At 38.9% G+C, this 26,374-nt stretch overlaps 1 protein-coding gene across 5 annotated transcripts in view; it reads left to right on the top strand.

Annotated features, from left to right (window-relative positions):
- LOC105194674 (protein abrupt) overlaps nt 1-26,374 on the top strand; it is a 90,764-nt gene that overhangs the window by 27,410 nt on the left and 36,980 nt on the right. For 4 of the 5 annotated variants that reach the window (XM_011159723.3, XM_039454876.1, XM_026130882.2 and 1 more), the window contains exons 2-4: nt 644-985; nt 2,054-2,288; nt 3,694-4,434. In XM_011159723.3, the coding sequence (XP_011158025.1) occupies nt 4,225-4,434 (210 nt within the window). In that variant the 5' untranslated portion in view covers nt 644-985; nt 2,054-2,288; nt 3,694-4,224. The remainder of the gene's footprint in view (nt 1-643; nt 986-2,053; nt 2,289-3,693; nt 4,435-26,374) is intronic. The other variant, XM_011159721.3, reaches the window with a different exon arrangement.

Genomic DNA, 26,374 nt, shown 5'->3' with positions numbered 1-26,374 from the left:
TGATTGATCTGCTAAATTGGAAATCTGGTAAATTCAATTAGAAAGGTCAAAACAAAAGTTGCTAATTGCTAAATCCATTACACATTTTAGCTATAAAATATCGAAATAATCAGAAATTCAATCGCGATAATAAAAAATTCAGAATGCATTTTGTTCGTATATCCAAAACATTTTTCTCAATGAGACTAAGAAATATATATATTAGTCATGAATTGTATATTAAGCATTACGCTGCACAAATTTTTCCTTCGATCGTCATTCTTTCGATTTTTAAATAAAACTTTTATTAATAATCCAAACATAAAAAAAAGAGAAAATACAATACGATTCTCTCTCTCTTTCTCTCTCTCTTTCTTATCCTCATTTAATCGTCTTAGCATTATATCTCTATTCGTATGCAAAAATAAATAAATCAGAGGATTATTCAATATATCAAATTCTTTATTCATTTTGTTACCAACATTTAATGATAAAAAGTAATAATTCCTAATTGGTGCCTTAATCGTTGAACAATCGTCTTTATAATTCATGTTAAAATACACAAGTTCAAAATTTAGTTGTTCAAGAATCAGTAATGCATACCTCTGTGTAAATTATTGGCATCAAATCCAAGTTATTTAATTTATATTAATTGCATTTACAGGAAAGAAGAGTGTGCAGTCAGAAAACAGAAGAGATAAACGAAAAGAGAAAGAAATGAAAAGTAAAAAGTGAATAAAAGCCGGAAGTGGAATGGTAAGCAAGCATACCAGGATAAGACAAAGTGTTTTTGTCATTAGTATCAAGGATAAAAGAGCGAAGGAGAACCTTTGTAGGCTCATTTTCCGTCATTGGATGTCGGACTGACGCGTCGACCGCGACGCAGAAGGGCAGAAGGTGCAAGCATTTCGGTATGCGCGAAAAAGTGATATACACTGACGTCTCCGAGGAAGAGTTAAACATTAAGAGGGGGCGAGAGAAAAAGAGAAGATTTATTTCTATCAGGGTAAATATTTATATACACTATAAAAAAATAAAATAAAATAAAAATATACCACAAGAAATGAAAAGAGATAGTAATGACTATCATAAAATGATTGTCATTGCTAAAATCATTTTATGATAGTTATTACTATAAAACAATATTAAAAATAAAATAAGAAGAGAGATAGGCCAATAGATACATCACTATTGTATGATAAATGAATTGATATGAATTGATATTTGAATATATGACTTTCTGTCATTAATAGATATATATCAATCATATCTATCAATCTCTCTCTCTCTCTCTTTACCAATATCATATATCAATATATCTGTCAATAGATATATCAGTCCCATGACAAACGAATCGATATTTAATAAATATTGTTAAATTCTCGAAATTGTTAAAGAGTTAGTGAGAGTGTTCGAGCGAAGAATCGATATTTGAACACAGGGTTGGAAATATTACGTTAAAAAGACAACCGTTAATTACACAGTAACGGTTGGTTATTTTTTTGTAATGCTATAATAAGCCATTAGATTTTAAAATTACATTATTTTATAATAATTGTTAAATGCTTTTCTTTATATTATGTAATAATTTTATTAGTTCTTTATTTTTTAGTATGTTCATTTTTATAAGATTTTAGATTAAACTTTTTTTTTAATATTAATGTCATTATTAAGAATGCATTCCAATAATCACTGCCAGTACGAAAAATCTATCGTATATACGTAAATTATTCAATGCTGACAGTGGCTATCGGAATGTAGCCCAAAGTACTGTATCAGAATATCTCTATCCAATCACACGATTAATGAGAGATCAACGCGCAATTTATTGAATAGGTGTAAGAATAACGGAAATTAAAGTAACGATAAAATAATGTCTAAATTCGTTACCGTTATTGTAAAAATGTGACGATATTACCATTACCTTTACAGACATAAAAAATAACGAAAACGGCGTTACAACTATTTCCATTATTTCTAACCTTGTTTAAACATATGATTTTCTGTCTCATATCATCTCCATCACATTAAAAATTATTAAAGAAATAATATTGCTATTACATTTTGTTAACAGCTTACAAACCAGAAACCGGGATGGCGTAATGCAAATAGTTCCTCGAGAAGTATCTGATTATCAATTATATGAGCAACGCCCAAATAATCAAAATAAAAAAAAAGTAGCCAAATACTTCAATTTCGGGGAACTATTCAGTAGATATTACACTTTCGTACTGCAGTATCTAATACCATTTGGTACTGTCAAACTAAAGAAGAAACATCTAAAAAGTTCATCACTGGACATCTCTAAGGTATTTCATTATTATTATTATTATTTATTTCAACAATCTGTATAGAGAATAGAAAAATTTTTATCATCTTTTAGTTTTGAATTTCCTAATTATTTAACGTTTTGACATAAATGTGTCAATTAGTTTTTTATATAAGTTATTCTTGAAATAAATTTTTTATGAAAAAAATCTTTATTTGTAGATCCGTACGAGTGTTGTTATAAATTATTAAATATTTTATTAATGAAAATTTATAATATAATGGAAATATAATCTGATTTTTTATCAACTTTATCATGTATCTTTTTCATTTAATAAATTATACATAAGTTGTAATAAACATTGTTGAGTATATTAATAATTTATTATTAAAATAATTGGAAGAAATTGAAAGAAATCACTTCTTGATTCTATGAACAGAGATCAAAGGTGGTTTAAACGTTCTTATCAATTTGAATATTAACTTTTTTAAATGTCATGAACTTCACGTTTGAACGAACATAATAATACCCAAAGGGTCCCTATTTTTATTGAAATTTACGTGGCTTTTATGATTTCGGCATAAACAACGGGTAGGGGAATTGCTAACGAAAGGTTAACGAAATAAATGTAAAAATATTTTACGTCGGACGATTGCGCACGCTAAGGTCGATTGAACAATTCCATTAGCGGCGAGTTTTACATTGGCAACATAATACCTAATTTGTTCATTACGAATGGCGCATTAAAATTTAAATTTTAATCGTCTCCAATGAATCCAGTATTAAAAATGTAACGCATAATGCGTTCGTTACGAATTACATATTTAAATTTTCATGGACAATTGGCCAGTCAGTAATCATTAAAAATGTAATCTTTGATTCCCGGGAACTGCATAAAAATTTCATCAACCTATATACATGAATTATCAATAATATTGTGCGCAGTACGTAAATTATAATAAACCAGTCTTAATCACTATCTTAAATATATTTTACATTTCTAAAGAATTATAAATTAGAATCAAGAATTTATGTTTATCATACTTAGAAAGAAAAAAAGATTTGATACGATTTAATTACGTATAAATTATAAATATTAAAAAAATTGTATATAGTTGAAAATACAATACAAAGTAAAGAAATAGATTTTATCGATTTTCCATCGAAATTCTGATAGTATTCGTCATACGTAGTATATTGAAACAAAAACTTTTTTAACGCTCAATTTTAAATAATAATTAAATTAAATATTAATATTAATTTAAGACTATAAAGAAACGTTTTAATTTCACAAAAAAAAATGTGTTCGAAATAATTATCTGCGTATGGTCGATATTGCAAGAGTTTCGATCTGTTGAGACAAAAGAGACAAAAGAAAGTCGATCAAAGAATGCTCTATTTGTTTACTTTATACGCATACGTGGTCGCTATTTGTTTGCTTGTAGCTAGCAGGAGATTGCCGCACTTTCAAACAAACAGTAGAGGACGCCAACCGCGAATCATCAAAATAAGCAAAAAGCGCCTCTCGTCAAGCGTACGCACTCTTCTATCTTCTATCGTTTTGTGGTCTCAGTCCGTCGTTTCACCACGCGCTCCCAGGTGCCACTTCTATCATGACCCAAGTACTATGAAATTCTTCAACGTGGTGTACGCGAAGTTTCCCCTATACCTACTTTTATTTGGGCGTTTACCTTTCATTTGTTGGCTTTCACTTCTGACAACGGCTATTGCGTAAGCGGTATCTGTGTGACGAAGCATCGAACAATTGCAGTACGGTCACAGGTCATTCGTTGTAACTTAATCCTAGCGTAAATTCCGGCGCGATTCGAGGGGGTTCCTACGAGGAATCGAGAACGGAAGCGTGAGTGTGAACTGAGAGAGACTGGTGATCGGTGAAGTGGTAGTCTGAGGGTAGAGTGACGAGGTGTGCGAGCACGATAGCACCGCGGATCGTGATTCCCAAGGGGACGGACGCCATGGCGGCTTCTTCGTCCTCATCGACCGGCGGAGAGCAGCAATACTCTCTTCGATGGAACGACTTTCAATCGAGCATCCTCAGCTCTGTACGTCAGCTGAGAGATGTGGAGGACTTTGTCGACGTCACGCTCGCCTGCGACAGCTGCAGCTTTACCGCACACAAGATCGTCCTTTCGGCCTGCAGTCCGTACTTCCGAAACCTGCTCAAGGTCAGTGTGTTTTCTGCTAATTTTCTTTTTTTTTTCTAAAATTTCTTAAGCCACGCATTCAAAACGACTGGCAGATGGTCGATGGAAGCAAAACTATGTTAAATTGGCGAGACCTTCAATCGAGATCACAAAGCTATTCTTTAATATATAATAAAATAAATTCAACTTAACGTACGGATTTTTTTTTTTTTTTTTTTTTTGACGTTTTAACTCTCTGTGCACACGATGAGATTATTCGTATATCCTGCATTTGTTTTTTTAGAAAAACTAAGAGCATTGTAATTAGTTATAATATTTATGTACAATTTATTTAAATAAACAATTATATACAATACGTTTTAGAAATTTTTAAGTACATGTAAGAATCATTGAAGAATTTTTTTACACTTTCATAATAGTAATGAAAATTATGTTTCACGACGTGTGTACAGAGGATTAACATTCCTTGCGTGCAATGATCGAGAAAAAGAGATGGCTATTACTGTGCATGCGTTTTCCGTAATGTTTGATAAATCTCGGTATATTGGAAACGTGAGAAGAAGGAAAAAATTTGAAGCATGCGTATTTTGCCTTTCGTAAATATTACGATTACGAAATGCAAAAGTAAATTGCAACGGAGAAGTATAAGAATATCATTGTGGCTTAGCTGAGGTGTGGATGTTTTAATTTTAGCACAAATTTGTAAAAGCTGCTAGATTTCGCAGCGATGCATTATTAAATCACAGAGTCGAGGAATGCAATTTAGCGGTCACTGCATGTGCGGGCGATGTGTAACTCGATCGTAAAGTAGGAAAGTCGAGTCAGGGTCGCGTATGACACAATGTGTGTGGAAACACTGCGATGGTGTAACGAAATTATAGTTGATCATCGCGAAATGCATTACTTATTTACACACACACACACACAAATATGTGTATGCGATGATTACTTATTTACACACACACACATATGTGTGTGTATATATATATATACTCTTTATTTATAGAAACTGATATCTTAATTACTTCAATACATCATTTTCAAGAGTTTTTATATTATAATTTATTTAACAAAACTTGAATTTAATAGCTATTTTGATGAACGGACGAGCGTATCGCTTCAGTATGAGATAATCAAATGATTCTATTAATTAATTTTATTATTTTAATTTCGTCAGTCCGATGAAACTTATTATTGATAAATAAGTTTATTTAATTCTATTTAATCTATGAATATCTATTTCTATTTTCAAAATTATATTATATCTTTAAATTATATTATTTGCTATAATTCTCTCTGAATAAGTGCAAATCCAAGTGCAGATGTCAACTTTAAATGTGACACGATATTTATTGATGATTATGAATGCGTCATACAGAGTCAAATTTGGAATCGTATACCATTAATTTTAGCTGCTCCAGTAATAATTTCTACCTCCAGATCGGTCGCTAATCTTAGATCGTTAATGGGTGTAGTCAGAGACGCTGGTGTGTGAGTTTTATTTGGCATTTTAACTTTCTATAATAAGATTACACGCGAGTAAGACCGAAAATTTATAGAAAAATATTGCTGTTACACGAAAAACTAATATATAAAAGAAATAATAAATTAGAATTACTTTAGATGAAAGAAATTACGTTTCTAATATTGAATATTCTTCATCGTATAATATTTATCTTTAATGTTGTTTCCTTCTTAAAAATGTTTCTTTGACTTTTGCCTTTCATTATCTAAAAAGGTTCATCGTGAAAAACTTTTTGCCCTTTCTTAAGAAAACGAAAGTAACGCAAAAGCCTCCTTACAGAGATTATTATGCGTGCCTTAGTTTTCTTTCAATTTGTAGTTAAGGCCAAGATGTTTCTTTAATGCCACGCCAACCGTCGTCATTTCTTCTGCGACCGGTTAGCAGGTCCGCATGCTTTACGTGAACAAACGGGGAACGATCTTTCTGTATTATGATTTCAACGAGGGTCGGAGGAGTTTTATGCCGCTCCGGTGGTTAGGTTAGATGCAAATTGCCAAGAGAGAATAAAAGAAAAATCCGAGGAAAGAAAGTAGGCATTTCTCTCGGCGAGGAAGGGTAGATAGGAGGCAGATACCACACGCCGCGAAGAATTCGTAAGTCGCGGTTTCCCGTCTGACTCGATATCTCGGTTTTGTAAAAAAAAAAGGACGAGATAACACATAGCAGCGAACTTGTAACATTTCTCATCGTGTTGCATTACAATATATTGCCGGAAATTTAATAACATATTAAATTTACAATTGTATTATTAATACATTTAGTAATTATTATAAATAACGAATTTTGTGTTTATAACATAATATTACCGGACATTTGTAAACATAAATTAATCTATTAAAACATTTGAAATTGAAGCGCTTGAATATTAACAATGTTGGAATAAGAAAGTTTAGAGGGCATAAATATAAACTTTCTGTACAAATTTTAATTAAATTTTTTTCTATGTATAAATTTAAAAGGTAGACGTGCGTGTTACAGTAGGGAAACGTGTTGCTCCTGTTGCTATTTTTTTTTTAAATCAATATATTATTTTCTTCACGCTTCAATTAATATTTCTCGAGCAATATGTATCCCGATGCAAATTAAAATACCCTACAAAATTGTTCCTATTAAAACAGGGCAATTTTTATATTTTTAATCGTTCCATTTTTCTTGAATTGTTTCGTAGATGAAGTAATCCTCATTCCTGAAAGCGCGTAAGTGGGTGAAAGTAACTAGAGTCTTATTTCGCGCAACCGCAAAATTATAATAACTCTGGTAGTAATTATATACTCTAATTGATTCGCGAGCAGACACGCAGCAATCAGACCGGTTATTGCCTCATAAATCCCGGATGTTACAAATCATCGTAAAATCATCAAGTACGATTGCATGCCGCTATCCTCTCAGAGAGAATTGGATTTTGAAAAAAAAAATATATAAATAACTGCAATGCGGTATTGAATTATGAAAGAAACAATAATTAATATTTATGCAATGCTAATTATTAGATTTTCCTTGACAAACCGTGACATCAAAAGGACAAAAATGAAAATGCACAGAGGAATAACGCAATTATCACAATTAAATATAATTGTTGAGATAAAACAGTATTATGTGATATATTTGATAACTTCATCTCTTTCTCTCTGTCGCGGGATTTTACGCATTATAAATATCTATAACGAAATATTTTAATTTTTTTTTAAAATCGCGTCAGAAATTTCGCTAAAATCTGTGATGCATTCTATCGATCCGAAATCTTATCAAAATGTTATCCATCACACAGGATTGTCAAGACGGTATTCTCGTGTGATGAAGCCTACAAAGGACTTCCGGTTTGATTTGCATAACGTGGTGTTCGAACCATCGCTAACGGAGATCCTCCCCTTTCACGCGAGACACAATCGATCACTTCGACATAACGTCGCGATGTCGTCAACAGTCCATGTGGTATCTCACCACGAGAACCTGTTTCCTCCACGTGTGCACCCGCTTTCGATCGATCTTTATCGTCGCCTTCGCAAGGCAGCGTTCTATTATAAAGCGCGCTCCCACATGGACTTTCTTTCGGTCCAAGTCGAAGACGAAAGTCTTGAGCTTGACAAATAACGTCTCGTGTTTATTATCGCGTCAATGCCTGGTATGCAAGAAACAAAGTGCGAATTCTCCCAATTTAGTAGTTTTACTACTGAAATCATCGGAGGACTTTCAGATAGCAACGTTCGAATAGACGTTTGCTGGCGTATGGCAGTTTTAATGTACGATTGACCACGGGTAATAATGCCGAACAATCGGCAATTCCGATGAAATTGTCGTACAACATCGTACACAGAAAATACTAGCGATATTATTAGCCTCTGTTAAAACGATGGCATTTGTGCCATGTCGGATTTCGTCATCCTCGAGTATTATTCTGCGTCGAAACGACTGGTTGTCGTCCAAAGAATGACTCGGACTTGGAATGAAGCGGCCGACTTTCTAATTGACGCGTACCACTAATTGATTTTAAGTGTCGGGCAGTACTCGAGACGAGTTAATAAAGCTTACACGTTGGCCAAGCTGTGCTTACGTCACGCCGGCCGGCTACGTGGACATACGACACGATGGCGCGGGATTTTATGCCGTATCGCTTGAACCTCCGGACACAATTACATTAAGGCCGACCGGCTACGTTGTAACAATAAGTAAGAGAGAGAGAGAGAGGGAGAGAGAGAGATGATCGGTATTAACAGTCTTCTTACAACGAGGCGGCAACAGGAGTTACCATTATGCTGAGCATTAATAGCAGACGCTCTACCGTATTACCCGCTTTTTGTTTGCCCACTTGCGCGATGACGTAGGATTCCGTATTGGTTTCGACGATCGCCTACTTATTGTTAGCGTATAAACAGCGCCGTGTATAACGCTTACGGCCGATATGGCCTCGAACGCGAGGCGTAATCAACGGCTAGAGGCTATAAAGAGGCGCTCTCGCGTGTACATGAGAAATTTGGGGAATGTCGTGACTAACAATAAAAAAAAAAAATGCTTGTTTGCGGTGCGGCGTAGAGAAGCGTGTATATATATATATATATGTTGAATCTCTTCTCTTGCTAGATAATCGCGATAACAAACTATTGCGTCGCAACAACGCGGGACGAGCGTTGTCCCGGGGCTATTTTTCCAGGAATATTTATCGCGCTACGCTGGACACTTTATTATATCATTTTCATTTTATTTCTTGCATTAATTATCGTGTAGCGTTAATCGGTCCGCCATTTGCTCGGCAAATAACACGGACCGATAAGCTCCCACGCTCGCTCGTTCGTTCGCTCGCTCGTTCGCTCGCACGCACACGCGACCGTATCCTTTCGAAAATATTTCCCCGATTTGATTTAGCGCGATGCACGCGCGATGCGCAATGATAACGAAACCGTCCGAAAGCTCTGATAGAGGCGCACCTGAACGACGGATGATTTATGCGTCGATGCATCGTCGCGTCGATTTACGGCAAACTCGTTCATTTGACTATCGGCCAGAAGTCCATGACGAATCGTCCGGTTATCGAACCGAACCCGCAATGATATTTGCCAAAATACGAATAGCGGCTTGTACATAGCGAACTCTGACGATAACAAATGCTTCCCGCCATACGTCGTTTCGCTCGTAAGCGTCATCCTGTAAATCGCAACAGCAGGATCGATCGTGTCCGATACGATGTTCTCTACTCGGTGTCGATTTATTTTTGCGAAATAAATTCGTCGACGGGAATAAATCGCGAAGAGTCCGCGAGATACGAGCGCGATATAACGACCGATTTTACAGCTCAATAAATATCATCGAATCTTTTCCCAAAATGCCATTGCTTGCAGTGATTTTTTTTTACGGGGAAAAAACTATGTTGCATTTGAAAAATACATATTAAGTAAGTTTGACTGCGTTACAGCGGCGGGTCGGCGAGTGTGACACTAATTGCGCGGACTCTAATCTGTTAATTAAATCGGGGACCGCGCCGCGGCGGACCGAGGGAGTAAAGTGAAAAGTAACGGAGAGCAAATCAGATGATTAAAACGTGGACTAGATCAACTGACATTTACGGTGTTGTGCGAGAAGTCGAGGGAACGCGGGCGAGTCATGTTAATTTCTACGCGCCGACACAAAGTATTTCATTTCCTTCGAACGGTCATCGTCGCCCGTGGATATTAATGGAACGTTAACGGAGTTATCTAGTGCCGTGACGGCCCCTGAAAGGCGCGCGCTCCGCTTTGTTGGACGTTGATCGGCGGATTAATATCGAAGTGTCGTGAAAACAGGCTTAACGAGTTTTCGCAGCTTCTTATAGCGCTGGGAATCCGTTAACGAATCGACCTACCCGCCGTAGCGGATGTCTAACATAATTATATGTAAGTTACTTTCGAATAACATTGATACGTTTCACTTACGAATCTGTTAATGTGAATTCGATTTTATCTCAGGAAACGACGTCAGCGAGTTCCCGTGTACGGTTACATTGAAAAAGTAAGTCTGCTAATAATAACGCTGGTTTACAGATAAAGTTTTTTGCAATTATTTTGATTTAGACAAGGTGTTTTTTATGCTGATTTTTGGATGCTGAAAATGATGTCATCAATTTTCATCAATCAGGTTTCCGAAATAATTGAGGTTTAATATGCAAAAAAATGACTTTTTTGTGTTCAACTAATTTGAAATTTTTGTGTAAAAAAAAGGGTCAACGTTTTCTTGAAATTTTGATCAGAAGTCGTTCATTCCCTGTAAATTATATTTTGTTTTATTTTGATATTTTACTTTTCAGCCATGTTATAAAGAATTTAAGTATAGAGTTTTGCTGAGATAGCAAATATTCCGGATATGATGAAGTCATATGTATACTTATAATTCGTAGTTTAGAGATATTGATATACACAATGTAATTTATCCTGATAGATTTCATCAAATGTATATTTATGTACAAGATATCTCGTTTTAATTGCTCACGTTGAATTTTTTGAAATAAATGCAAATATTATAGGAAAAAGTTTTATGATTTAAAGGAGGACAAACAATGATAAAATCATTCTCCTCCCACAGCCGCTCGAAGGCTGAGCCATTGATCGTGCGTGCGACATTACCTTAGTAGTAGTTCCCAGCTTTAATCTTTCATAGCATGGGTAAAAAATAAGATATCGAAATAAAAAAAATAATTCAGCTAGCATTAATTTTTTTTACAAAAAACCTCAAATATCGCAAAAAAGCCTTTTTGTACGCATTAAACTTCAGTTATTTTGGAAACTTGATGAGCTGTTGAAATTTGGTTTGCAACATTTTCAGCACCCAGAAATTTATAAGGAACGCCTTGTCTGATTCAAAATAATTTTTGGCTATAAACTAGTGTAATCAAGCGTAAATGTGATACTAAAGTTTGGGTAAAATCATTTCAATGAAATGCTGGTTGATATAATCAAAACTGATAATTATTATCAAATTATTATTTATTAATCGAACTGTTTGGAAATAGTTATTAGTTTTGATTATATTAACCAAACAATGTGTTGCAATATACAATCACATTGAATAATTTTTGCTTTTGCAAATTATGAACGCAACAAATTGTATTTTTATCCACTCAACTTTTAATTTTTCAGATAAAAACATTATCATCCTTTAAGCGGGCGTCATGATAACTTTGTAGAAAATACAGCATCAGATAGCGCGTGTACTTTTTCGCGTCGATTAATGATTTCTCTCCGGCACGTCTCCCGTGTCCATTGACACCGGAAAGAAAGTCGCGAGCGACTTCTTCTTGCTCTCTTCGGAAAACGGTGACAGCTAGTATAAAGCGCAGGCTACAATGCGCATTCATTTTACTCAAGTACAATTGAAATTATTTTCAAACGTTCTTTCCTGCTCAATCGGAAAAACCGAACCGCTCATTATCATGTTCGCGGGCCGCGGTGGATCCGCGCGGTTATATTAATCGCGACGCTCGACGTCGTCGTCTGCTCGCGTGCACGAGCATCGCCGACGACGGACATCCCACGCGACGTGCGCTCGCGTGAAAATAATAAGAGCGCCGCGCCGGAGACGCCGAGATAAAGGCGCAGACAAAAGTCCGTTATCTCGCCCCGACGGTTTTTTTTCACTCGTAATTAACAAAAGTATGTGCGTTAAAACCGTGCGGCAGCTGGGAATGAAGGGAACGTAATGGTAGACGGGCGGAAGGGGATAATAAAGAGGATTGATGCTTTATGAATAACGATTTTTATCTTTGGCTCCTCGCATAATGCGGCCGCGTTACGTGCTGTGAAAAATTGAAATTTTAACGAAGAGTAATCTAACATTGTTATTTAAAAAAAAATGGAAAAATAAAACTATCGATAATACGTTTATTTATTCAGCAATATATTTCGGTGCGCCGTGTGGATATTTCGTCGACAGGACATTAGCTCGGAAGAGAACGCACGTCAGTGGATGACGGTGTGAGAGGGAATGTAAGTGTAGCTAGAAATAAGTCGCGAGAAATATAAATGAAGGGGGGGGAGGGATGAAAGCGGATTTAGGAGTGAAGCGGAGGATATACAAAGAGGAGAGTGCGTGCGCCGTAGGGAAATACTAGAAACAACGCGTGCCGAGTGCAGGATAGAGAAAATCACGCTTGCACAATCCCATCGTCGTGTGGCGGGCAAGGTGCTCCATATTCTATATTTAAAGGCGTTCGCGTAGGGCAGACTGAGATACCGCGTTACGTGCGCGTGTGTGCGTGCGTGCGTGCGTGCGTGCGTGCATGCGTGCGTACTCCGTTTCTCCGTACGTCTCTTTCTCTCCCTCTGTGACCGGTCGCATTTAAATTTACCATCGATGCGCGCCGTCCTGTCGTGCCCGCTAGCCCGCACGCGCGTGCTGCGTGCGTGCGTGCGTGCGTGCATTAGTGCGCGTACACGCATGTGCGCGCGCGACTGGAAATATACGAGACGTGGTGCGCGGAGCCGTTTGTTTCCGGCTGTGCGTGATGCGAGGCGCAACTGTGTAACAAGAATCTTAACGCCTAGCATCTATTTCTAGTCGAAGAGCCCCGCGCGCCAGATCGGCATTAATATCACCGAGATTTTAATCGTTTTGTTTGGAGACGATATCAGTTGAATGGTTAACCCGGTAAACTTTGTTAATGATGAGCTTTAATCAACTGTAAAATTTGCTGGAAGAGATTAAAGATTGCGATAATTTAGATGACAAACGGATAATATGTATACAATTAAACTATTTTTTTTCTTAATTTGTTAATTTCAAAGCGGATTTTACTTAACGGAAATTTAAAGGCTAAGAAGGTTTATCTTTCTATCCTTCTCTCATTTGCCAATTCGTCAATTTTTGAAAAGAAATTGCGAATAAACTCATACGATTTCTAGCCTTCAAGCGGAGAAGACCTTTCTAAATGTCCAGCTATAAATTTAATTGCGAAATACGGCTGGTAATTAGGCTCTGTGTACGTGGAGCAAGTACTAAGGCGAGAACAACTGCGGCATAAAAGGCAATGAAAGTCTCGTCTCGTCTCTCGCCTCGGCTCGGCATTACGTTTTCCCAAATAACGTTTCGGCCTGTATCTCTCTTTAATTACTCGCTCCAGTATACTCTGCCATCCCTTCTGATCTACAGCAGCGTGGTGATCTAGAGCGCACACGTTTCAAGCTGAGAGTGTGATCGCCGTTACACGTGCGCACGCGGGGCGCTTAATGCAGACTTAAACGACTACGTCATCCCGCACGTTACTCATCGAAGAGAGTTCCTTTTGTCTCTCGCCTCCTCATACTTGGCGCTACATCCTACTCTCTCCCGCTCGTGCTTCGTTCCGCCGTTAAGTACGGCGCTTATAAACACTGTAATTCACCGCTAATGGAGGGGAAAACGTGCCGTGAGAGTGGTGCCAGCGATAGCTCAGAAATTGATCGTAATAAGGAGTAAACCGCCTTTTCTTTCTCAGCCCGTCTGCCACGACGACAGATGGCGATCGTTGAAGTAATTGCGCGAGTCGAGAACACGCGAGAGTTCCACCGATTTTCCGATTAATCACTCTGCAAAAAAATCAAACGAAAGAATTCTCTTTAACACAACTTCTCTCTCTCTCTCTCTCTCTCTCTCTTCTCTATTTCTCTCTCCTACGTCTAACCTAACGGAGCGCAAGCGCGGCTTTCTGAAATCGTCGCGGTCTCGCAGCGGGCATACATATCTGCATTAGAACGCAATAGTGTTTAGCGCAACGATTGCAAGTGAGAGAGAGCCTAGTTGCGCGATTGCTGCTGATCGAGTACATATACGTGGGCGTGCTGAGCATGACGCACGTAATCGTAAACAGCGGCGTGACGCGTTGGGAGGCGGAAGAATGGGGCTTTGATTAGGCAGCACTCAACATTAGCGAGCGCGTCCAGCCCAACTGATTCCAAGAATAATACGCGACGAACGAGACTATTTCGAACGCGCACTGGATAAATGTTTCAAGACTCGTTGTTGGGCGTAGGTATCGGCGCGCTGGAGCTATATTTGACCGGGCAATAACGGTTACGAGTAGCTCGCCCCGTGGGGATTTACGCGACGATGCCTTGGGCGACAGATATATGTATCTCTTTTATATAGGATTCAAATGATTCGTTGCCATTTTTACGAATCAATAAATTACGGGAAGATATAGCGACTCGAGATCGTACAGGAAACAGTTGAGAACAAAGTAATAAATGTGTTCTGTTCGCAAATATACCTAAAAGCCATTTTTCGTCCTTCTATGCCGATCTCACCTTGCTTTTTTTTCGTTCGAATCTAAATTATTCGCTTATTAATCAAATTTCGAAAACTGTTTGAAAATGTACAAATGGAATTGATTATCGAATTTACCGTTCGTGTTTTGCCTCTGTTGACCTTTAAATTGATTAGTAGCACACGTGTTTAGTACATCGCCACATTTATTCTATGATTTCGTTTCCAGTAATAATCCCCGAAGTCATCCCTATCCAATCCCAAATTAACTTATTGTAACATTAATTAAGTGTATACATACATCATTAATTACTAAAAATCTAGGATGCAACTAATCGGGTACGCGCTAATTATTATGTAGAGGAACGATGGCAATAGCGCTCGCACAATAATAATAACTATTGTTATATTCTATCAAATTATCGTATGGCATGGTAATGAATACGGCTTTATGAACTAATCGTGTCCATCGCAAATTACACAACAATTCGCCCACGTTTTATTTCAATCTCCGAGAGTAGTCTTGAACGCCGCACGTGGAAATATCACGTAGCGCGCCCGCGTCGCTGCCGCCGCGTTGCTGTAAAATAATTATTTCTTTTTCCAAGCCGTAGAAAGCGTAATTAAGTCGCTGTCGAAACACAGCAGACGTTTGCTATAATATTTATGTACGCTCATTGCCTCGACGTAATGTAAAACGCACATGAATATCTCAGGGGGGGATGTACAAATAGAAAATAGGAAAGAGTATTTTAGATTAGAAGAATGCTCTAATGAGGAGTAACTGACTCTGAAAACGGGATATACTTATTTTACACTTTTACTTCAACGTAACTGACACCGTACATACTCATACAGCACAGCATAAAAAAAACATTGCAAAATATTACTGCGATGTTTCAGCAACGTTTGCAGCAATATATCATAAATAATATTATTGCTACAATATTGCTGAGACATTGTAGCAATATTTTGCAACGTTTTTATTATTTTCTGCTACGGATATAAATGACGTCGTTGTCTTTCTTTCTCTCTCTCTCTCGCTCTCTTTTGAGCGAGCACTTGCTTCTTATTCGCACGGTCAATTATTTCGCAGGCAGCTTAGTTTTGCTCCCGTTTCGGGTAGCTGATCGAGGGCGGCCCCGCGTCGAATTTAGGCGGACGTAGTACATCTGTCGACCATAACGCCATCCGTCCACCGGATCGTCGCCATAAGTACCCGAGCGCATGCATGAGCCGAGCACCATGGGCGAGACGTGCGCGCGGCAGATCTTAAAATAAGATCGGCCACCGCGCGGCCGCGCGCGCCGTAATAAATTTCTCCGCGTTGCCTCCTCCCGCATCCTCGTCGCGTCCGCTCTCTTCGCTCCTTCGTGAAGTGCCACCGAGAGCGAGGAGCGAGGCGAGGTGTGGCGGAAGGAGAAGAAGAAAAAAAAAGAAACGTACCAAGCGTGAGTCGCGCTGGGATCCGAAGAACGACCAAGCCACACACAACCCCCGTCTCCCCCGTCATGTATACGCGCTCACATCGCGCGCTGCTATATATGTTACGATGTAATTCAAGAATTTGACCGCTCGCCCGTGATGACATTCAGGCGGAATTAAAGACGCGAGCTGGCAACTGCTAGCCAGGCTTAAAGCATCACGATCAGACAGAGAATATTTTCCAATCTCTAATTTAAACGTTTTTTTTTTTCACTCTTTACGATACGACACTCGTTTGCATAAAAATATTATTTGTTCTTGTGACAGCTATATTTTTCATCCATGTTATTTTCATATTTTCTTCTGTGGAAGAAATTAATTCTTGGAGACATTTGGGTGGGGATTTAAAACGAGACACACTGTACACTGCATGATAATAATCTTTTCGCAAGGACGCTCTGTTCGAGATGATTCACGCGGATTTGCGAAAATGTGCGCTGCTTCTTTTCGCGCTCACTTGATTCGGGAGCAATCTTAATTATCAAAAACATCATCTGAATCGTTTTCCGACTGACGAATCCGTCTAGCGAACGGAAGCTTCCTCAACTCGCGATTTTTTTCCAAAGATACCTGCAATGTCACTGCGTAAGAATGCACGTTGATTTTCTCGTTTTGCGTGAGTCTTAGGCGACGCATTTGACTTCAGGGATTTCATCTGAATCATGCGACGACGCGACCTGCTCGCGGCTTTCGTCAATTTTCCGCCAGCACGACCTTTCTCGGAACCTCGTTGATCAAGGCGGATAGTTGCTTATTAATTAACTGACTTTGTGAATCTGAATCATGCGCGTTGAATCACGTACAACGCAATTGAAGCTCACTGAACTCTTCAACGGAAGCTTGTGTGCGATTCTTATTAGAGAATATAATATTTAGATTAAATAGCGTATCTCTGTATCAACAATGCTAGAAACTGAACACCCGTATTCAGTTACTGTCTATTAAGCGTTACGCGATGGAGATCATTTCTAAGACTAAGTCTAAAATTCCCCTAATCATTAATTTGACTGATTTTTAATTTCACATGTCGCTGTGCGATAATTGATAGTGATTCGAGTTCAGAGTTGAAGTAAATACATCCGTTTTAGCAAACACGATCTTATTTCCGACGCTGAAATGTTTCCTTAACGACGGGGTTAGTATTGCATGGCCTTTCGAGCATCAAGTATCACTGCATCAGCATATTCTGCAATACACCTAAATTCATTCACATTTACGAGTTTCCTTATCTCGACCGCTAGACAAACATTTCCTGTTCAAATCTTCTATTTCCGTAAATACACGCTCCGTCATTTTACTCGTGTTCTGCCAATCGTAACGTGCATCGGCGTTGCGGAGAGTCATCGCGTATATTGCGGTATTATTCGGTTCGTTGCGTCGTATGCAAATAATAAATCGCTTCACGGCGTCGTTTAATTGCTCATTATCATCAATTTATTAATTATCCGTCGCCATCGGTATTTCGCAGTCGTTGAACTTTTTTTTGGGATCTGAATCTCTCCTTACATTCATATTGTTCTATCGGCAAATTTCGCCAGTTCTACGCGATTTCCTCGCGCACATCTACGGCGATCAGCATGCGCGCGTGTATCCTGTCTTCCGTATACGCCCGCACACGCGTATAGCACACACGTTCTCTGGACTCTGTGTAACGATCCGTTAATAACGTTACCGTTAACCGCGCATTAGTGGTCACCGCGGCTATTTGCATATCGGATCGGTAATTTCCAACCGGCGGGAGAGCGAGCGAGTGAGCGAGCGAGCGAGCGCGAGTGTACGCGAGCGTTCGTGAATGCGTATGATGCCACACGTGCGGATTTCGCTGCCCGTGAGGCGCGTCTCGCCGGTCACCGCACCATGAATCGGCCATTACGGTGATTTATCCGTCGTCGAATCGAAGGCGTCGCTGCCGAAATGGACACCATGTGCGCCGTGAATTTTAAATGCGCGAAGATCGACCGGACACGATAAGCCATCGTCTAACAGTACGCGGCGGGCTAACTATCAATTATCCCGACGTCGAATAGATCGAAGACTTTGAGAAGGAACGGCTATTCTCTCGGAGCACATATCTGGACCTTAGACCAAAGCGTTCCGCGATAGTGCTGCGATGCATTAAGGTTCTGGCACGGCATAACCGCGCAGTGGAGATTAATGAGAGTGGATGATAATGTGGGTGGACATATCGTGATTATTTATTGCTGCACATACGCGGGAGCGTGTTTAGGCGGTACAAATGAGGTGAAACGTTATATAAAAGTCGATGATCTCCTTTGCGATAATTACCTCTGAGTAATTTCTTTTCGTCGCGAACGCGATAACGAGAAGTAGTGATATTTACAAAAAGGAATATAATTGATGGTTTATCGGTACACATCGAGAAAAATATTTGATGAGATCGATCAAATGTTTAGTTAAATGATGACTGAATTAATTTTACAATTATAATAACTAAATATATTATAAGTTGTTTTGATCAAACGCAATCTGTAGCCTTTCGCAATCTACTCTAGCTCTTCACACTTATTTTTGGTTACCTTCCTTTCTATGATTTATGGAACTTTGTCACGCTATATCTCTGAACGGAAGGCATATTTTTTAGCTTATAATATATGAAATCGATACCTCAAAGTCTGACAAAGACGTGAGGTAAATAAAACGTCAATCGAAAATATTTTGTTCTTAAGTAATTACAATTTTTTTTTTAAATTGCAAAAATTTGTAAGAAATGAGTACTTTGGCTAGTTAAAGATTTTTTTGGAACCTCAATCTTTGTCTTCAGATTATATTTTTAAAAAATTACAACGATGTAAAAAATCGCATATGATATGTCATATCCTTGTGTAGGGACCTAAGGTTAACCAAACAAGTTGTTTTCATACAACCAAATGTCGTTAAATGTAACCAAGTTTTTTCGGTACAAACTACAAAATTCATTTGATCACTATTTAACTAAACGTTCGGTAATTATTTCTCTCATTGTATCTACACGTAAAATATCCATGCAACGCGGTAACAACAGCGACAATTTCTTGTTATTAACAATAGCGCTTTACTGATACGAACATTAATAATGCTAGAGAGCGATACGTAAAAGTGTTAATGCCGGGCACTTGTTCCGACGCGGCTAGAAAATTCGCAAACCGCGATGCCGAACGTAGATAACGCGAACACCAGACATGTATTATTAATGGATATCTCGATTATAAGAGCGGTCGGCCATTATATCCGTGCGAACTGTTCTAGGTATGTGTAACAGGGCTAACAATAAAATTCGCTCCTCGCCGCGGCTTAATATTCCTTAACTTCTCGATGCATTTTGCATTTCGCTCAATCACCGCCTCTCTCCCTCCCGTCGGCTTTGCTCCCTATCTTTTAAAATATCCTGCTCGCTTCGAGTGCGGCATATCTAAATATATCATGTGACTCGTATCGTATCAATTCTAAATAGCAGCGCGAACCGCGAGAGAGACAAAGTCGATAAAAGAGCTGCAGAGAGTGTACCTTTTCCTCCCTTCCTGCTCCGTTAAAATCGTGACGTTCTTTCGTGTCGTCAGTGTACTCTCGCGCGATTTATTATTAGAACTTCGGAAATCTTTGATACACGTAACATTAGTCAAACCCTCGCGTTCAACGCTAGTCCGATTCCGAGTTTGATTTGTCGCTTGATTCAATGCTAATGCGGGTTGAGAGTCACAGTTACAAGCGCTAAACGCGCGCGGCGCGAACGCGTATTGGATTTTTATGTGCAATTCAGCAGTACTTTGTCTTGTCAGAACCAGTTATACCGCGGAGCAATAATGTTTTCTCCGCCATGTATAGAGAGAGGTAAAGTAACGTTATAAGTTTATGCGTATCGATTAAACTTCGTTTCGATGAGAGATTTAACTGCTCTTTCCAGAGAGGAATGAGTTTAAATTTCTTTCACACCCGCCCCGACTTAACAAAAAAAAGAGAAAAAACAATATCCATTACGTTGCTTCTTTTTTCTGTTTCGGTGCTATCAAAGGAATAGGTGTTTGCGGGAATGCATTATATCGCGAATGCAACGTGTTTATCCGTGGGAAGAGTATCCATTAATTTGCGACGTGCTCGCTAGCCAGTATTCTCGTTTTTCGTTAGTGCGCGCGGATGTACTCGCATTACGCTTAATGTCACGCGCCTAAGCGGCGCGGCGCACATGCGGCCAGCAAATTATCGCCGGTATATAATTGTGCTGTGTGTGCGCGCGCCCGCGTATATGCGCCCCGTCTTTTCTGTCGGAGCGCGACGCAGCGAAATCAACGTCGTACAGAGAGGCGTTATACGGCGCGCCATGCCGGCGTATCTGCGAAATTATACTTCATTTATATTGCCGCTGTGCGCGCAATCTGCTGCGTTCTGTTAATAGAAACATGAACAAGTATCTCTTGCGCTGTTATACGTTGAAATAGTCAAACGACGTCCGCGTTTGCCCGTATAAATAACTTTATCTGCAATTGTATATATGGATCTTCTCGTACCAACGATAATGAAGCAACATATTTATGGTCGGTATAATCGCGAGCGATTCGCCTCGCCTTTTTTAAAATTACAAGCTGATCTTTTAATCGAAATTATATTCGCGATTAAAGCATGAATTTTTGTTCACCGGCGACGCGGCGTCCGAGTTTGCTCAATACGAATTTCCTCCTGCCGAGGCATCATCTTTTGTGTATGCGCATAATTATGTGGGATTACATCGCTGCGCAGTAACTCCTTTTTTTTAAATGCTCGACAAAGACGGATGCGCCTCGCCTTTCGGTGTCCTGTTCTCTTTCAGTGCTCGTATAACGAAGCGAAAATGTCGACGCGCGTACCGAGACGCATTATGCTGCATGTATTTTTATCAACGGAAGTGCGTCGTTGTACGTGCGCGCATTCCTGCCTGCCGCGGCTGCCTGGAAAAGGCGACGGCGACGCCTGGAGAAACGCGCGCGATGCACATTTATTGTCTTCTCCCCCTGCGCTGCATCGGCTGCATCGGCTGCATCGGCTGCATCGGCGTCGCGATCCAGAATCCACGGTGAATCAATAACGGGGAAGGCCGATAGCGTCGCGACGGTGACGATTACTTCGTTATCTCGCGAATGAAGTATTTCGCAATAGCGTGCAACGGTGCGTCTATCGGTTACGCGTATAGAAGGCAATGGTTCATTAATACCTGATTGGCATAATTGTACAATGATACTAATGTGTTGCTACCTGTGATTCAAAGGGAGCTAGTAACGTGGAAGGGTTGCTTATATAAATCCTTCATAAATCCATAATTAATTAGATAATGATTTTGAAACTCGCTTTGATGTTAGAGAAGATATTAAAATATTTCATATTATTTTCAGACCTGTCGTTATTTTCAGGTCTATTGTAAAGTTGATAATCAAACAAATATTTTCGAATAATTTCAAGATACAAAATTAAAAGTAAACAATGCATGTGTGCGTGTGAGTTAATATACGTATTCATACGCATACGCGTGTAATGGCAATCTGTACGCACAATATATTTACTTTGACATAAAAGATAACAAATCCGTTTAATTCAGTCAACAAAATGTCGATGGATTATCAGTCATGATAGTTGACGATCTAATGATTAATCCTGTTATCTTGTCACTTTATCTTGTTAATCTAATTTATTAGCCGTCGTTACTAGCGCGCGTGAATTGATGCCGGCAACGTTGCTAAAAAAAAGGAGGAAAAAAAAACGGGAAGTTAGTAACTATGTGCGAGGTTTGATCGATATCCACGCCGCTATTATCCTATGAATTGGTCGGATAATGCGAGGAAAGTTTAATACGTGCGTCAGTGAAACATCAGACATCGGGAGATAAGCAGATAAGAGAGGCGCAAACGCGCGCGCGAGTATGTCTGTACACTCACGTACGTGAATTCTTATGAAGTAATAGATTCGAATGGCCAGTAATTCGCGGTATCAAAACAAATCAATTATTAACAAGTTCCTGAATTATTAAAATGCTAAAAACGTCCGAATATTTTAACATTCAAATGCGAAAATTTTAATTAATACGCATAAATATTCATGAACACGGAATTTTTTCCCCGTATTTATAGTAAGCAGGGTTATAACTGGCGTGTATTATCACGAATGAAAATGATATTAAAATATGAAATGCTAGTTCATAAAAAAATGATAACCGAACCGGAATATTTTTTAAAAGGAATTGATTTAATTTGGAGAAATTTTAAGTGACATCGTATGTCGATCGAGTTTCAAAAGTTTTAACGTATATCAAAAATATATATGTATATAGTAAACAATTCGATCCCTGCACTCGAATAATTTTAGCAATTTTGCGCTCGAATGGATAGTCGAACGGTAACGTTAATTCTGTATTCGGTAAAAGCTGAATTTCCAACGGGTTGAAGCTCCGTTGCACACCGTGCACGCTATTGCGCACGATGGCGTATTTTCGATGATCGATGATACGCGCTCTGCCCAGCAGCATATCGATCTTCCGCAAACGAGCGTCGAACCCATCGCTACTTACGCGCGTACGTATGTACGTGATGCCCGGCGATATGTTTTGCGAAGCCACGACTGCTGGCGTGCACGCTGCATAACCGGATCAGAAACCATGCAATCGTATCTACTTTTCTACTTACGGTTTAGTTAGGGTGCTTCGCGCGCATGCGATACAGCGGTGTACAGCCGTTGTACGCGATTATGTACCCAACGTTCGTGACACTTGGCGTCTTTTGTAATGCGCACGCTATAAACTGTACGACGACACCCCCCTGTATTTCCTTTCGTGCGTAATTTGAAGCTATCTTCTTTCTCGCGTGAAACAATTTCTAGTTTCGTTAAAATACTGGCGCGACGCGATGTTTCTCTTCATTAACCGTTTTGACGTATAATGAGAGAGCAATCTCCGTGATTTTTAAGTCAATTTTTAAGTCAGCTGTACACTATTAAAGGGAGATTATAATTTTTTATGAATTATTTTCGATCGCGAACGATCAAAGTCGTATTTTTAAAAGAATTGGAATACCTAATACGTTTTCTTCAGATATAATAATTGAGAAGAAATTATTTTTAAGTTTGTTTACTTTAGCTTCGTTTAAATTGCATAATATTTTTTTCGTTTACCATTTTTCTTCTCTAAATAAATCATTTGTCGTCTGCAAACACGTTGACTCTCGGTGTGAAATATCATTGCTTCTTTTTCTCCCTTATTCATTACTCCGTTTAATCATGCAAGTCGCGGTAAATAATTTAAATCATAACTCACGACGTGTATACGTAAACTGGGATAGCAATACCGAGTGCCTCTGAAAATAGATGCCTGTATTACAAATAAAAAAGATATATAGCCCGTTATAATGAGCAGCGAGGAACTCTGAAGGAGTTACAAGGGCTTCGAGCGCACTGCAGCACGTCTTGCGACACGCTCGGCTACAAGTCCGCTCATTTTCTACGGCGTATCGTTAATCTCCGCCGCCCCCTTCATTGTGTCTCTCACGCATGGCCCTCGTTTATTTCCACTAATCAATTATCGGTGCCGCTCGATCACGCCGCCGATTCTTAATCACTTGCCACGATCTTCCCCGCCGCTCGTTGCTGCTTTACGGATTTTAGAAAGCGGACGCTCTGAATTCCGCCGCGCGCGATTCTATCGCGCTCGCAGATGGCTGGATAATTATGGTCGAACAGTCGCGCCGGTGATACGCGAGCACGTTAATTCGAGAAAAAATCGTGCATGCACGTGGTGTGTGTTACGTACGGGGGACTCGCGAGAGGCCGTTAATAAGGCTGGCGCAAGATTTCCCACGTAACGACCCATGTGAGCGTCGATGCACGAAAAATCACGACGGAAGCTTTTGCGATCTGACTAGACAAATGGGATAGAGTGATAGATGATAGATAGATCGGTATCTTATTTACATTCTCTTTTAGAGAACATTGGCTTCCGCCCCTTCCCAGAAATGTAGAATCGATATTGCGTCAAGTGCGCGGATCTAATTCTGAGAATCGATTAAACGGGTAATGTGTATATCAGTAAACATTGTATTATCCGGCGGCCATTTTTAATGATTGAGACAAATTGTTCGTTGGATGAAGCGTATACGAGCAATTTATCAATTAGATTTCATTTGATAACAAGCACAACGATATGATACTATAATAAGATCTTTGATGAGTTGCATCAATGTATCTCTGTGTGTAAGTTTATGTATAATTACAATAGAATTAAACATGTGGCGGCTCCTTCGGAGAGGTGTGTTTTGCTAAATTTCGCGAACAAACAATGAAGCGCGTAATTAGCAGATATGTCGACGTATCTTTGCATACGCAGTTGTAATCGAATAAGTATCACCGTTAGGGAATCGCGATATATATCGCGCAGATCGATACGTATCTCGCAAATTAATCGGAGGCTCTTTGATCATTCGCCTATTCTGCTCTGACGCACACGCGATCATACAATTAATTATTGACCCGTTTTAATCCCGTTAGGTCTAATTAGAGAGGATGGTGTCTCGTCTCAAAGTTGTTAATTGAGTTGGTTAATGCGATAAAGGAGTTCGTACTGTTCTCATTCTCCTCCCCTCTTGCATCATCCATTGTCTCTCTTCTTCTGCCTCTCTGTTTCGCTTTATCTCTTTTCATTGCGGAATTCTAAAGGTGTGCAGATACCTGCAGACAGTGATTATTTCCACTACTTCAATTATTTGAGTTATTCCCATCAACGAGCTTTCCAGCACTCGATAAAGATGTCGAGGATTCATATATGTCATGTTCAATATTCACGAGATCTCAGAATAAATACATTTGTTGAAATATCGTCAAAATAAACTTTTTTTTATGAAAACAAATTACAAATTGAGAAAAAGTTGATTTATATCTGCTGTTCTAAAAATTCAGACCGATATATAACGCCTTAAATAAATACATTGATGAACGTTGCCTTTTCTGGAATTACAATGCACAAATGTGGTACGATAATAAAATATACGACGGGATGTTCTCATTTGCTTGCAATTGAACTTTCTTTTATTTTGTAGCGTGTAATAAGGATCATTTATTCAATCGCATAATTATTATTAAAAAGTGCTTTTGTAACTGCGGGATTATTGGTAAAAATATTTCTCTCCTACGCGCCGCGGGAACTGCTCTTCGCCGGGAGATGAATCTCAATGCATTCGATTGATTAAGTCATGCTTTTGTCGAGATAAAATGCTCGACCAGCATAGAGATTTTTTTCTTTTATTGCGCAATGGCTATCGGCATTTAATAAAATACAGTTCTCCAATTATGAAATTGTATTGTACGATTATATTCTCTGAGAAAAAAAATGTATTTTTTAAAGTTATTTCTCAACAAAAATCATACATCAATTACACACACCCACATATATAATATTATTAAAATGCAATTAAAATTTAATTTATATAGGTATGCTATATGTATCATGTATGTTCTAATTAAATTAATTTATTTTCTCAAAATTACAATTTCCTGAACGCGGATGAGACTCTTATCAACTTATTCATATTTTTCTTTAGTTATCGTTTCCACGCAATATATACGCGCAACTTGCTCTTCCATCTCAAGAACCATTTACTCGATACGTTCCGTTGCATGCAGCCCAATAAATCGAGACGCCGCACCTCGTTGCACCGCGTGCACAGACGTTAAGTCGATACTGGCCAATAATAAATGTCTCTGTACATGGCAGCGTCGAACCTCCGTTGTCGTGGGTTTTCACGTACCGACGTTAAATTCGGGGCATCGATAATCGAAGTTGGAACGGTTCTTCGCCGAGGTCGCGGCATTGTACGTCTCCGCATTCGCGGTGCAGCGTACATATGTGCAGCATCACGTCGTTTCGAGATATAATTGTGTAGGCAGACGCATGGAAAGCCGCGCCATCCCAGGAGGTTCATTAATTATAATTAATATCGCTGTCGATAATGGCACTAGCACTTCGTATAATATTGCCATGACGTGCATGCATCGCCATGAGACGCCTCCGCTTTATGCGGTCTACTCTCGCGGTCTTTTCGCGAGAACGGTCGTGATCGATGCCGTTACAGCGATGTAATCCTCCACCTAACCGACAACACATGGCTCGTTTGCATTCATATTATGAAAATATACATTCATTTATTTAAAAATTAATAATTAAAAACTGCTATTTTAATTATTTTTCACTGGTTTGTATAAACAATGAATCAATAAATACGTAATTTATTAATAAATAGCGAA

This window comes from Solenopsis invicta, chromosome 11, assembly GCF_016802725.1.
Source record: "Solenopsis invicta isolate M01_SB chromosome 11, UNIL_Sinv_3.0, whole genome shotgun sequence".
Lineage (NCBI taxonomy): Eukaryota > Metazoa > Arthropoda > Insecta > Hymenoptera > Formicidae > Solenopsis > Solenopsis invicta.
Note: the sequence above shows the minus strand (reverse complement) of the source record. Positions and strands in the feature narration are given on the sequence as shown.